General features: G+C 53.2%; 1 protein-coding gene across 1 annotated transcript; it reads left to right on the top strand.

Annotated features, from left to right (window-relative positions):
* Positions 1–240: 240 nt before the first annotated feature.
* On the top strand, positions 241–15,025 carry MRS44_003259 (uncharacterized protein; the record flags this gene model as incomplete). The annotated part of the gene is made up of 2 exons (XM_065623143.1): positions 241–7,562; positions 7,642–15,025. The coding sequence occupies 2 exons, from the start codon at positions 241–243 to the stop codon at positions 15,023–15,025; spliced, it is 14,706 nt and encodes a 4,901-aa protein (XP_065479215.1).
* Between the last annotated feature and the right edge of the window lie 488 nt (positions 15,026–15,513).

The raw sequence follows: 15,513 nt of genomic DNA, 5'->3' as shown, positions 1-15,513 counted from the left end.
TATACCTAGGTAGTTAGGTACCTACCTACCTATTCAGCCTCAAAAAGTTGAAGAGGTGTCAACTGAAGTCAGGGTCCTGACAAAAACGGAATAGCGCCCCCTTGATTGGCCCGGAATTTCATGGCACCTTTTTACCGAGATAAGATAACAGAAAAAAAAAAGTCTAGGAGAGCTTGCCTGCTTGTGAATTGAGAGAGGCACCAGCATCGAGAGCAAGAATCGTCAAACACGAGCGCAATCATGGCAATGATTGACGTCTCGCGGCAGAGGAGGTCGCTCCTTGCGGACGCGGCTGTACTGGAACATCTGCCCTCAGAATTACTGGCCCTCATCCAGGACCAGACCTCGACGAAGCTGCTCGACGCTGTGGCAGAGGCTGCTCTCTGCCCGCCACTTACAGAGCGCGTCTTTGCACACTTTGAGCATGTCTTTGCAGACATTTGCTCACGATGGATTCTCAACCCCGGAAACGAGCGACAGCGGATACGAATCTATTCAGCTCTGGCACGCATTTTGCCTTTTGCCCCTTATCTTTCAACCTTTTTCGAACACTCGTCGTCTGAAAAGCCGACTAATTCACCCTCGCTTCGCCTCCCGCCCCTGAGGCTCAACCAAGATGCCATGCCCCAGGATGAAGAATCTTTACTACAGAGCCTCCTGGTGGCATGGAGACTCATCAGCTTCGACCCTCGAAACTTTGGACCCCTGACCTCTCCCGCTCTCATGCAGACCTTGTTCAAGCATGATAGCATAGCCGTTCGGTACCTTGCTACAAGGATTTTCATCCAGCTCCTCCACGGATCCGACTGGAAGCTCGAGTCTCTCATCCAGGAGCACATTGGCAAGAACGAGGCTATTCTCGCAGACTTTGATGGTAGATCGATTGACTATGGGTTCCTATCGTTGTACGAACAGTCTCGAGTAAAATTCGTCATCACTCTGCGCCAAGAAATACAAGCAGCGCACGAGGCCGACGAAAATGACTCCCCGTGCTTGCAAGCTCTCACTCCTTACGTTGTCTCCTACGGCAATGTCATCTTGCCCCGACCCCTGGGCCCGGCCGGGGAGTCATCGAATCTCGTCCTTACCCCCACGACTGTCTCTAATTTGGAGCGATTAGCCAGCATGCTTCGCGAGTCTGACCCAGTGCTGCTATATGGTCTTCCTGGTGTCGGAAAGACCGCCTTGGTCCATGAGCTGGCCAAGCAGCTTGGCATGTACTCCAATATGGTGACACTGCATCTCAACGAACAGACCGATGCGAAGATGCTTATCGGCCTATACTCGACAGACTCAAAACCCGGAAGCTTTCAATGGCGCCCTGGTGTACTTACGACAGCCGTCCGGGAAGGACGATGGGTGCTGGTGGAAGATCTCGACCGAGCTCCTACCGAAGTTCTGAGCACACTGCTTCCCCTGATCGAGCGAAAAGAACTACTTATCCCCAGCCGAGGAGAGAGGATACAAGCAGCCAGCAGTTTCCGACTTTTTGCAACCGTCCGAACATCGCGAGGCATGAATGGGCGGGAAAACCTGCCGAGCCTCGTTGGAATCCGCTTCTGGCAGACCCTGGGGACTCAGCCTCTTGCAGCATCCGAGCTCGAGGACGTGGTTGTTCAAACACATCCTATTCTCAGAAAGTTTATTCCTGGAATCCTGGCAGTCTACAACCGGCTCTCCCGGCTCAGCAGCACCCCCGGAGCGCTATCCCGAGGCCGCAACGTCATGGATCGCCAGATGACACTACGAGATCTACTCAAGTGGTGTCGTAGACTTCGGGAATGTCTGGTTGCTGCCGGTTCAAAAACCGGAGACGAACCCATCAGTGAGACAACCCGAGACTGGATGTTCATGGAAGCTGTGGACTGCTTTGTGGGAAGTTGCCCAGATCAAGAGTTAGGCAAGCAGCTCATCTTTGCGATTGCCGAGGAGATGCACCTCTCCAAAGAACGGGCAGAACACTACATCACTGCCAATATACCCCCTTTGGAAGAGAGCGACAACCAGTTCAGCATCGGCCGAGCTGTGCTGCGGAAGAAGAAGCACTCTAACCGTGTCCAAAAGTCAAAACGACCATTCGCTAGCACAGCACACGCTAAGAAGCTACTGGAGCAAATCGCTGTGGCCGTCAAGTTGAACGAGCCAGTCCTTCTCGTGGGAGAAACTGGTATCGGAAAGACCACAGTTGTGCAGCAGTTGGCTGAGTCTCTTGGACATAAGCTGATCGCTGTCAACCTTTCCCAGCAGAGCGAGGTCGGCGATCTCCTGGGTGGTTTCAAGCCTGTCAACACACGGACATTGGCTATGCCGCTGAAGGAAGAGTTCGAGGATCTCTTCTCTGCAACTGGCATCTCTGCATCCAAGAACCAAAAGTATCTCGAGCAGGTCGGCAAGTGCTTCGCCAAGGGACAATGGTCAAGAGTGTCAAAACTGTGGAAGGAAGCTCCAAAGATGTTCAACAAGATCGTTACCGAACTCGAGCGGGTGCATGCTCAGCAATCAGAGACACGAAATGGTGACGAGCAGCCGACGAAACGTCGAAAGACGCAGTCAAAGCTGCAAACACTTCGTGATCTTCAACCGCGATGGGACACCTTTGCTCGCAACCTCGAGCAGTTTGACGTCCAGATCTCAGGGGGCTCTGGCAGTTTCGCCTTCTCTTTCATGGAGGGTAACTTGGTCAAGGCTGTTCGCAATGGTGACTGGGTTCTTCTTGATGAGATCAACCTGGCCTCACCGGATACTCTCGAGAGCATTGCAGATTTGTTGACTGGACCTGATGAGAGGCCTTCCATCCTGCTCTCAGAGACTGGCGAGATCGAGAAGATTGAAGCACACCCTAACTTCCGAATCTTTGGCGCGATGAACCCGGCAACCGATATCGGAAAACGCGATCTTCCGGTTGGCATCAGATCAAGATTTACTGAAGTTTATGTTTCGAGTCCAGACAAGGATTTGAAAGACCTCCTTACAATTATCAAGACCTATCTCGGCGGCAGCAGCAGTAAAAACGACCAGGCAGCCGATGATATTGCGCGACTCTATCTCAACACGAAGCGCTTGGCTGAGGAGAAGAGACTCGTTGATGGAGCGAATGAAGTGCCCCATTTCAGTCTTCGAACCCTCACTCGGGTCTTGAGTTACGTGAACACCATCGCACCCTACTACGGTGTGCGCAGGGCCCTTTACGAAGGCTTCTCTATGGGATTTCTGACGCTCCTGGATCGAGATTCCGAGAAGATGCTTGTGCCCCTAATATCCCATCACCTCTTTGAACGACACGGAAATTCGCAGTCACTACTCTCTCAAGCGCCGAAGCACCCCAACGACGGCAAGCAGTATGTCCGGTTCAAGAACAAGAGCCGAGACCGACAGTACTGGCTATTCCAGGGCAACGAGACTCCTATTGAACGAGATGACTACATTATCACCCCCTATGTGGAACGCAACCTTCTTAACCTTGTCCGAGCTACTTCTACAAGGCGCTTCCCCATCCTCATTCAAGGTCCTACGTCAGCCGGAAAGACAAGTATGATTGAGTATCTCGCAAATTTCACTGGTAACAAGTTTGTGCGTATCAACAACCACGAGCACACCGATCTTCAGGAGTATCTGGGCACCTACATCTCTGGAGCCGACGGAAAGCTGCGATTCCAGGAAGGTATCTTGGTGCAAGCCATGCGCCAAGGCCACTGGATCGTGCTCGACGAACTGAACCTGGCACCGACTGATGTTCTGGAGGCCCTGAACCGCCTACTTGACGACAACCGAGAGCTCTTGATTCCCGAGACACAGGAAGTCGTCAGACCTCACGAAAACTTTATCCTTTTTGCAACTCAGAACCCTCCTGGCCTCTATGGCGGCCGAAAGGTTCTGTCAAGAGCATTCCGAAACCGATTCTTGGAGCTTCACTTCGACGACATTCCTGAAGATGAGCTGGAGTTTATTCTCCAGCAGCGAAGCCGCAACACTTCACCCCCAGATTGTCGAAGAATTGTGACCGTATACAAGGAGCTGTCCCGGCTTCGACAAACGAGCCGACTATTCGAGCAGAAGGACAGTTTTGCCACTCTCCGAGACTTGTTCCGCTGGGCATTGCGAGATGCCGATACACGTGAAGAAATCGCTGCTCATGGATTCATGCTGCTGGCGGAAAGGGTCCGCAACCAGGAGGAGCGCATCGCAGTCAAGGAAGTCATCGAGAAGGTCTTCAAAGTCAAGATTGATCCTCAAGACCTGTACTCCGCTACCACCGCCCCAGAGCTCAAAGGAATTAGCCGAAAGGATAACAGTCAGGGCGTGGTGTGGACTCATGCGATGCGTCGACTCTACGTGCTCGTTGCCCGAGCGTTGCGCAACAACGAACCCGTTCTGTTGGTTGGTGAAACTGGTTGCGGAAAGACAACAGTTGTCCAATTGTTGGCTGAGGCATTGAAGAAGGAACTTCACATTGTCAACGCCCACCAAAACACTGAGACGGGTGATTTGATCGGTTCCCAGAGACCCGTTCGCAACCGAGGTGCCATCGTCGACGCTCTGGACGTTGACTTGAAGATGGTTCTGCAGACTCTTGGTCTAGATGTGTCTGGCTCGGTTGAGGAACGTCTCGAGCGATACAACACCCTGGATTCATCGACCAGCGACAAGGTTCCGTCCGAGATCCGAGAGCGGATAAGCAGCAACGAGACACGAAGCAAGGCCTTGTTCGAGTGGGCAGATGGCAGTCTTGTGGAATCCATGAGGGAAGGCCATTTCTTCCTCCTCGATGAAATCTCCCTTGCCGATGATTCAGTCCTGGAGCGTCTCAACTCTGTGCTCGAACCATCAAGAACTCTTTTGCTCGCAGAGAAGGGAATTGACAACTCGTTCGTCGTTGGAGCTGATGGCTTCCAATTTTTCGCCACGATGAACCCTGGTGGTGATTTCGGAAAGAAGGAACTGTCTCCCGCGCTGCGAAACCGATTTACTGAAATCTGGGTTCCTGCGTTGTCACAGAGCGAAGATATCTATGAGATTGTCAAGACGAAGCTCGTGGGTGACTCCAAGCAACTGGTTGAGGTTATCGTCAAGTTTGCTGCCTGGTTTGGAGACACATTCAGATCAATGGCTACCGCCCCATTCTCTGTCAGAGAGATCCTCGTTTGGGTTCAGTTCATCAACAACTTCCAGTCTGATGAACCCATTGTCTCTCTGGTACATGGTGCCTCAACCATTTTCATCGACAGCATTGGCGCCAACCCTTCTGCTCTGCTGGCCACCGACCCCAAGTCGATCAACCAGCAGCGGCAAAGCTGCCTCGACAAGCTGAGTGAACTCATTGGAAAGGATGTGTCATTCGTCTACGAGACACACCCAGAGTTGTCGATGAACGAGCAGTCTTTGACAATCGGACATTTCAGCATCCCCCGTTCCTCTGTGGGCGTGGCTGATCCTGGTTTCGCTTTCCATGCACCTACTACTCGTCTGAACGCGATGCGAGTTCTTCGAGCACTTCAGATGCAAAAGCCAATTCTTCTCGAAGGAAGCCCTGGTGTCGGAAAGACAACCCTTGTTGCTGCCCTGTCGCAAGCATGCGGCCAGCCCCTCACGAGAATCAACCTTTCTGACCAGACTGATCTGATGGACCTGTTTGGTACTGATGTGCCCGTTGAAGGTGCCGAGGCTGGTAACTTTGCCTGGAGAGACGCGCCATTCCTCCAAGCTATGCAAAAGGGCGAGTGGGTACTTCTGGATGAGATGAACCTTGCCTCCCAGTCAGTTCTGGAAGGATTGAACGCTTGTCTTGATCACCGAGGTGAAGTTTACATCTCGGAACTAGACCAAGTTTTCAAGCGTCACCCAGACTTCCGCTTGTTCGCAGCTCAGAACCCTCACCACCAAGGTGGTGGCCGAAAGGGTCTGCCCAGCTCCTTTGTGAATCGTTTCATTGTCGTGTACGCTGATGTCTTCTCGGACGATGATCTGAATCTGATTGCCGCGCACAACTATCCCAATATCTCGGCCCCGGTGATCAGCCAGCTGATCCAGTTTGTGTCTCAGCTTGAGCACAAGCTTGCTGTTGAGAAGGCCTTTGGTTCACAGGGCAGCCCGTGGGAGTTCAACTTGCGTGACGTTCTCCGCTGGTTGAAGCTCCTCAATTCATCCGACCCTCTCCTTCACAATGCTCAGGCTGAAGACTTCCTCGACATTATTGTTAGACAACGTTTCCGATCTGAGCGGGATCGTGAAGAAGTAAACAAGCTCTTCACACTCATCTCCGGTGCTTCGCCGCGGCAACACAGCCTATACCACGACATCAACCCGATGTTTGGCCAGGTGGGCCTTGCTCTTCTCGACAGGCATCCTAATTCGCAGCCTGAGCGACTTCCCAACATCAACATCGTTCCTCGTCTCTCAGAGCTAGAGTCTCTCATGATTTGCGTCAAGCAGAACATTCCCTGCATTCTGAGCAGTCCCTCTGGCTATGGAAAGTCTGTGCTCCTGGAACATGTTGCTGCCTTGGCTGGCAAGTCCCTTGTTGTGTTCCCCATGAACGCTGACATTGACACCATGGATCTTGTTGGTGGCTTCGAGCAGGCCGATCCTCTGCGAGAGGTCAACGCCGCGCTTCGAGTCGTCCAGCAGGATCTGCAAAACTCCATCATGTCAGCTGTGCCTGGAGAAGTCCCCGAAGATGCTCTCCATCTCCTTCACTTGCTTGATGGGTTCGCCGGCGAAGTGGACTCTCTCCCCACCATCCAACGCTGCATCGAATCTCTTCTCGCAAGTATTCCCTCGGACTCTGAAGTAGCAACAGCACTCTCCAAGACGCTGCTTCTCCTTCAGGGCCCCTTGGTGCTGGAGAACCCGCGCTTCGAATGGCTGGACGGAGTCATCGTTAAGGCTCTGCAGATGGGTCAGTGGCTTGTTCTCGACAATGCGAACATGTGCAATGCCTCTGTTCTGGACCGACTGAACTCCCTTCTTGAGCCTAATGGTTTCTTGAGCATCAACGAACACTGTGGTCCTGGTGGAGAGCCCAGGGTCGTCAAGCCTCATCCCGACTTCCGTATCTTCTTGACAATGGATCCTCGATACGGCGAGCTGTCGCGTGCGATGAGGAACCGTGCCGTGGAGATTCACATTCATACTCCGCCTCCTGAGCGTGCTCCTTGTTACAGCAGGGTCATAGGAGTTGAGAGCAGTCTCCAGCGATACGGCATGTCTCAACAGATTGCCGACTCAGTGCCTGAAGATACCAAGGTCGTCAACTCTGCTCTTGAGGCTCTTTCAATCAATGATGTGTCTTTACTTCCTCGCTTCGCCAATACTCTACCGAGCAGCGATTCCGACAAGACTACAATGACCAAGAGCGTGGGAGAATTGTTGGACTTCCTCCACTCAACGAACGGGGCTGATGGTGTTAATGCCATCTCCCAATTGTACAATTCCCTCCCTGTCCCTGCCGGACTCACTTCCGCCCAGCCACTGCACCCTCTCAACAACTTTCCGGTTACTCAGCTTCTCCCTGTCCAGAACCAAGCAAGATGGCTCGGTGCAGGCCTCGAGTTTTATCAAGATCTGTACAACCTGCAAAACTCCATTGAGGACCAGCGTCGCCAGGCTCAAGTGAACAAGTTGACCTCTCTCAACCGACTGCAGCGGTCTCGTAAGTGACCGCGTGGCGGCTGTGTCCAAGGATTCTACTGTCAAGCTTGCTTCATTCTTGACATCCACGATCAACGCGGCAAAGACATGGCTTGGCTTTGGGTTTGAATCGGCCGACTTGTGGGCGGAACGAGTGCAGATACTTAGAGGTGCCTTGCGCTACCTTGAGCGAACCGTCAAGCTTGCTACAGAGACCGACTTTGATGAGGCCAAGTTCCAGGCACATCTTGCTCAGGGCGCGAACTTTCTGCAGAAGCACCTTGACGCCTTGGACGGTACCCAAGAGCGAGACTTTGTTGTTCACCTTCTCGACCGCCTGGGTAAGGACTTTACTGCCGGCTTCAAGCTGTCCACTGGGTTGAGCATGGAGTTGCTCTGGCATGTTTTCCGACCAACTCCTCTGCCCACAAAGGAAATTCTGGACCGAACACTGGAGCTGGAGAAGCTCGGTACCAGGTTTGACGCTCTGCGATGGAAGGCTGGCGCATCAATTCCTGATCTGTCCAAGGCAATGGTCACTCTCGAGAAGGCCTCTGGAATTCTCAGGGGTGAAGTTCCAAACGCCGATGGGCTTCTCCAAGATCTCACCGCCGAAATTCAGTCTCTTGAAGCCCGAATTGGATCCGATGAGGTCGAGTTGAAGCCCTTCCTAGCTGAGGAGTTTGAAACACTCCGACAGGTGTCAATGCTTCAGTCTTTGACCTCAGGCACTGAGCCTATGCCTTTCACCCAGGAACTCCAAGTGTTGTCCGATGTGCCGACAAGATCTGGCATGCTGTTTGCCAGCTCTGATCTTCAGGCAGCACTTCTGCAGTCTGTGGAGAACCTGGTATACCAGAACCAGTTCTCTTGGGATGGCAAGTTTGCGACTTCATTTTGGTTCAAGATGCAGAGTCTGGGATCCGTCAACCTTGGCTCCCTGGCCTTGCTGGAGGCCGAACTTCCAATCGTTGGACGTCAACTTGCAAACCTGAGTGCTGACCTAATGATTAACCCCCTGTCAAGACTGAACGGCGTTCTCCTCAAGCTTGTTCTTGAAGTCTTTGGCGCCCATGGCCAGCACCTCAAGGACGCTGTCATTCAAGTTGTTGAGTTGGTTTCTCAAGGCTCAGACAATGCATCAACCAACCTTGACCATTTCAATGGTCTTGCCTCGAGCATTGAGCCGGAGCATTTCAAGCAGATTGTCACCGAGCACTTTGTTCCTGTTCTGAAGGCTCTGGCCGCCTCAAAGCAAGATGCTCAACGAGAAGCCTACCTCTCGGCATTTGCATGGATTCACTTCAGCATTGGAACCGTCAAGCTGTATGTCCCAGACCGTGTGTTTGACCCCCAAAGCCGCCCAAAGATGGAGCGCGAGTTTCTCCAGGAACTACATGCCCTTCTCCAAGACCGTACGGATACGCAGCGGTCGTTTGAGAGGCTGTTTACTGGGCAAGACACAAATGAGCGCATTCGCTTGCTGGAGCAAGAAGCAGCTGCCTTGGGTCCGCTGCCCGAGGAGGTTCGACCTATTTACAGACCTGAGAAATCCGAGCTCAGCGGGCTCCATGCTGAGTTCTCCAATGTTTTGAAGGCCATCGCTGGTCCTGCGTTGTCTTCTGCTCTGCAGGTTCTGGATACAAATCCTCTTCAAGCAGCCGAGGAGTTGCACCTTGTTAGAGAAAACGTTCTTAGACTTCTGGACCGACTCTCAGCCCGCTTCGAGGCGTATCAGGATATGACTCGACCTACGTCGAATCTGTTGCGATGCCTCATGGTTGGCCTTTCACTCTGTGAGGCTGCTTCGGCTCGTCAACTGGCACCAGCTTCCCAACAACTTTTGGAGCTCGCGCCATTCTTCGGCGGAAGTATGTGGAACCAAACTAGTGGCGACTTCTCATCAAGGAGTTTCGAGTTTCTTACCTACATGGGCACGGCCGTCAGTGTCGAGGGCATCGAAAACGTCCAGCCTCATGCCCGCGAGCTGGTCTTCCAAAGCTTCCACAACTTCTACGACGAATGGAACAAGCGACTCGAAGCGGACCGCAAAGAAGAGGCAGCCAAGGGCAGTCTCTACCGCTTCCGAGGTGCTCTAGAAGACGAGGAAGAGCTCGACGCTGAAGAGTTCAATGAGCTGTTCCCTAGCTTCGATAACGAGGATGCTCCCAATGGTCCTCCTGCCAAGAAACGAGATGAGGTTCGCGATCAGTCGTTGCGGGTCGCACAACTCCACAGAAACATATTCCTTGATCGACAGGAGTTCTCGGCAGCTCTCAAGGAGGTTTGCCAATCTGTGGGCGACAGGGTCACATCTGAAACCATCGACCACAAGAATATCGACCGTAGCCTGACAAGCAAGATGCTGGCTGGCACTATGCTCATCTTGAACGAAAAACTTGATTCTCTGGCTTCATCCATGGTGGACAAGTCTTACAACTTCTACATGGATGCAAACGTTCCTGAGGCCCGCCAGCTTGTCAATCTCATCCACAAGATCAAGGGCAGGTTCCGCGAGCTCCAGCTAGTAGATGAGATTGGACACATGCAACCATTGGCCGATGTTATCCAGGCCTGCGACAAGGTTCTCGAGCTTGTTCATACTGAGCCCCTCGCCAAGATCCTGCCTAAGGTGGAATACCTCCATGGTCATGTCTACGAGTGGCAGTTTGGAGGCTGGGCGAGTAAGGTGCATGGCGTTCTTACTTTGCACAACCTCCTGACCGAGACGGTTATCCGCTGGCGAAGGCTTGAACTTTCCACCTGGGCCAACCTCTTTGATATGGAGGAGAAGAAATGCCAGGATGACGCCTTTTCATGGTGGTTTGTGGCTTACCAGGTTGTTATTGCTGTTCCCCTCTCCCTGGTTGACGTACCGGATGAGATGTGTGAATACGCCGGTTCTCTCATTCAGAGCTTGGAGATGTACTTCTCGACGGCGATCGTTGGTCAATATGGAGCTCGTCTAGCCCTTCTCAGACAGCTCCAGAGCCACCTGAAGCTTCTCATCAAGGATTACCCGATGCTTGAGGTCATCCTTCACTCGCTGTCCAACTTTATCCAGTACTACTCACGATACGAGAAGGTAATGGGTGAAACAATCCAGAGGGGACGCCTTCCCATTGAGAAGAAGATGAAGGACGTCCTGCTCATGGCGAGCTGGAAGGATACAAACATCAACGCCCTCCGAGAAAGCGCTCGCAAGTCTCACCAGAAACTCTTTAGACTTGTGAGGAAGTTCCGCGGCGTCTTGGGTCAGGAGGCAAAGCACATCATCGAGCAGGGTCTTCCTGACCAAGATGTGCTTCGCGCAGAGCGACCTGAAGGAAGTGCTGAGCCTGCTGCTGTACCCCCGCAAGCATTCTCCCATCTTAGCAACACGATGCCCGGGTGGATTACTGGTCACAAGCGGCTTGCCAATGTTTCCAAGACGGTCTCTGTGATGCGGAAGATCTCTCGTACTCCAGAGATGATCAGCGGAGTGCCCCAGATCGTGGACGAGTTCATCTCCAGCCTCAACGAGTCTATGGCTGAGCTTCGCAAGGAAACGCCGCCGTTCTTGACTGACGAGAACAAGGATCAGGTCAAGCACCTCAAGACAAGAAAGCGAAAGCTGTTTGCGGACACGTTGCGAGACCTTCGTCAGATGGGCCTAAAGTACAACCTAGGACAGGACAAGCTGGCCCAGCAGGATTCGCTATCTCTTGTCCTCTCGAGAATCCAGCCCGTGCAGCTTTGGGACAACAAGACCGAGGAAGCAATTGATTACCACCTGCACAAGATTCTGGATCTTGCCCCGAAAGCCAGGGCTGCCGCCAGAGACCACTCGGAGGACCTTACAGGCGCCGAGGTTGGACGAAGTATTGGTTTTGTCGAAGGCATGCTTGACTTCCTTCTAAGCCAGAGAAACTTCATTTCGGCCGGGGCATCTTCTTTGTTGTCGCTCAAGAAATCGACGGACCAGTTCAATAACCTGGGTCGCGTCCAAGACAACAACACTCTGACCAAGAAAACCACGAAGTCCAACTGGACTCAGCTCCTCCCTTGGTTGGTTCACATCCTCCAGTTCTCGATTCGCTTGACCGAAATCCACGAGAAGCTGGGACAATCGAAGCATGTTCGAGCTCTTGAGCAGTTGAAGTCGTGGTATGGACGATTCGAGTCACTCCAGACCTCCACCTTGAGCTTCAGCAAACTTCCAGAGCGTCTTTCCTCCGAGGCAGTCGTGCAGGCCGAGACAAGCTTCTCTAATGAACTCGCCAGTTTCCGGGGTGTCATTGAGGAGCTGATCTCGGAGGAACCCAAGCTCTCTTTTATATTCATGCAACTCAACGGCTGGACCAGAGCCACCGAGGAGAATGTCAACTTCGCAGCCAACGATGTGGAGGTTGCGACCTTTGCCAATGCTATTTCGACACTTTGCGACAAGATACTAGTCGCTATCGAGACTGCACAGAAGGCTGCCCGATCAATCCCCAGAAAGGAGGATGAACCCGCCTGGCTCACCGCCCACACCGATGGGTTTGCGAATCTCTTCAAGAAGCTGCGCATTGGAGAAGTCGAGAGAAGCGTTTCCAGCTGTATCGAGATGATGCAACACATCGACATGAGCCAAAAGCACTTGAGCCAAGCAGCCATGAGTCTCATGGCTATCGCAAGCCCAATCTTGATCGAGTATGTTGAATTTTGCCAGCAGTCCCTGGTGCAAGTTGTCGACCTCCACGGCGCGGTGGCATACATGGCCTACAATATGACAAAGGCCTTTACTCAGATCGCGTCTCAAGGATTCTGTACACCTCATGAGAAGTCAGACGAAACTTCAGGCGAATCCGGCAAGGTGGAGTCTGGAACTGGTCTTGGCGACGGAGAAGGTGCTGAAGACATCAGCAAGGATATCCAGCCTGATGAAGACCTATCTGAACTTGCTCAAGAAGCCAACAAGGAGGAGAATGGCGAAATGGAAGACGAGAAGGATGCTGTGGACATGGCAGATGAAGAACTGGAGGGAGAAATGGGTAGCGTTGATGGAGCTGAAGATGACGAAGAAGGTTCCAAGAACGGAGATGAGGAAGAGGAGGAGAATGAAATGGATGAAGAGGCTGGCGACGTTGATGATCTCGATCCCACAGCTGTCGACGAGAAGATGTGGGACGGAGATGATGAAGAAAAGGCCGAGAAGGATCAGCAAGGAGAGAAGGCCAAGGGCCAGAAGAAGGATGATGAACAGATGGCTGCTGATGAAGACGCCAAGAAGCAAGAGGGCGAAGAGGAGCCTGAGGCGGACGATTCTGGCGAGCAAGATGCCGAAGAGGCTGGCGCCGAAGAAGAGGACGTTAAGACTCAGGAGGAGATGAACAAGCAGGACCAGACTGCCCAGGAGAACGACACCCTGGCTCTTCCTGAGGACATGGAGCTGGACCTCAACGATGAGCACGAGTCAGCCTCAGACAGCGACGACCTCGATGCGTTGTCTGACATTGAAGAGGAGAAGCAAGAGCCCGAGGACCAGGAGATGGGTGACAATGAGGAGGATGAGGCAGATGACGCTGCTGCCCAAGCTCAGCTCCAGGAGGAAGCCGGAGATGAGGCTGAGGTTAAGGAAGAAGAAGAAGAGACACCCGAGGAGAAGGTTGGCGGTAATGATGAAGTGCAAGAAGATGTTCAGCCAGAGGAAGAAGAGAAGGCTGAAGAGCAGGAAGAGGCCACGGACCAGACTCAGCCGCCCAAGGACAACTCTACGGCCGACGCTGACAACGCGGCGCCGAGCGACGTCAAGAGCTCCGGGCAAGACCAAAATGCCGAGTCGATGGACGTTGACGACAACTTCCAGAACAACGCGGCCCAGCAAGAAGATGGCGAGATGGGAGAGGCTGCCGCGGATCAAGACACTAGCGCAGGAAACAAGGGTGCAATGTCACGGTCAAAGGAAGTCCTGGACCGAGCTGAGCAAGAGCAAGAGAAGGACGAGTCGGCACGTAGCGATCCGTTTAAGAAGCTCGGCGATGCTCTCGAGCGATGGCATCGACAGCAAGAGGATATCAAGGATGCCGAGCCTACAGAAAAGGACGAGCAGAATGCACCTCAGGACCCCAACGCTGATCAGAGTCGACGAGAGTTCCAGCACCTCCAGGATGACAACACTGCCGCGGACACACAAGCTATGGGAACAGCAGATGATGATCAGGTCCAGCCCATCGATGAGTCCATGGCCATCGATGAGGAAAAGCAGGATCCTACGAGCCGCTTGATGGACGAGGACAAGGAGGAAGAGCCCGAGCAGGACCCCGACAAAATGGACACGACTGATTCAGCTGAAGCGCCGGATGCGAACAAGCAAGACCAAGACAAGGACCAGGATGACACACGTTCTGGAGTCAAGACACGACAGGGCAACTATAACCGTGAGCTCGAACCGGAAGAGCAAGAAGCGCAGCTGGCAGAAGAGGATGAAGATGAAGTTGAGATCCAGGAGACATCCACACAACTCTCCACAACGCATATCTCGGACGAAGAGCGACCACTCCGAGACTTTGGTGAATCTATGCACCAGTGGACCGAGTTCCAGACCAAGACTCACTCTCTTTCTCTGGCCTTGACATCTCAGCTACGACTCATCCTCACACCATCACAGTCGACCAAGCTCTCAGGAGCGTTCCGCACTGGCAAGCGGCTCAACATCAAGCGCATCATCCCTTACATTGCATCAAGTTACAAGCGAGACAAGATCTGGATGCGACGAAGCATCCCCACAAAGCGCACTTACCAGATTCTGCTCTGCGTCGACGACAGTAAGAGTATGGGTGAATCGTCCTCGGGCACTTTGGCAATGGAATCTCTAGTAATGGTGTCGCGATCGCTCACAATGCTCGAGGCCGGCCAGGTGGGCGTTATGGGCTTCGGCAGCGACGTCTTCACGGCGCACGGCCTGACGGAGCCGTTCGCCTCGGACGCGGGAGCCAAGGTTCTGCAAAAGTTCAACTTCTCTCAGGACCGCACCGACATTGCGCTCCTGATCCAGCGTACCATCGAGACGTTCAGGCTGGCGCGGCAGCAGGGAGGCGGCGGCTCGGACCTGTGGCAACTAGCTCTGATCCTGTCTGACGGTCTGACGCCGTCTTCAGCTCACGAGGGCATCCGGAGGCTGCTGCGCGAGGCGATGGAGGAGCGCATCATGATCGTCTTCATCATCATGGACGACACGGGCAAGAAGAAGGGTGACAGCGTGCTCGAGCTCAAGGAGGCCAAGTTTGTGCGCGACGGCGGCGAGAGCAGGGTGGTGATTGAGCGGTACCTGGACACGTTCCCCTTCCAGTATTATCTCATTGTTCATCACCTCGAGGAACTGCCCAGCGCTTTGGCTGGACTGCTTCGGACGTGGTTCGCCGAGGTTAACGCTTAGACTGGAGGGAGTGTCGGAGAGAGGCCGAGAAGCATTGGAAGCAGCATATTATGGAGTTGAAGGCGTTTGGTTTATCTGTTGATTGTGTCAAAAAAGAAAGAAAGCATTGTATTGGCTGGGCATAGAATGGATGTTAGACAGGTAATATTCCAACTTGATAAAAGTAATTGATGTTTTAAGGGGTAATTACACATGTTGATAACTCTGATGCAAATGTTCCGAAGCCATGAACTCGGGAACGCTCCCGTCATGATTCCATTCCAAGGGCTCCTCCCCTGACCATTCAGCGCCTCCTCCCACTACAAACTGACACCTGCTCATGCCGTCAGACCCCGCTAATGCAGTGCACCCCGCTCCCATCCGCTGCCCCGCGCCCACCTAGAAACGCCACCTGGGAAAGAGCCAAAGCTCCAATCTCCATCCTTTGGGCCTCGACTTTTCCAATGTCTCATCAACCGCAGCTCACCTGAGACCTTGGAACTCTAAAG

This window comes from Fusarium solani, assembly GCF_023522795.1.
Source record: "Fusarium solani strain SB1 chromosome Unknown bctg00000001, whole genome shotgun sequence".
Taxonomy (NCBI): domain Eukaryota; kingdom Fungi; phylum Ascomycota; class Sordariomycetes; order Hypocreales; family Nectriaceae; genus Fusarium; species Fusarium solani.
This window is presented reverse-complemented; position numbering and strand designations above follow the sequence as displayed.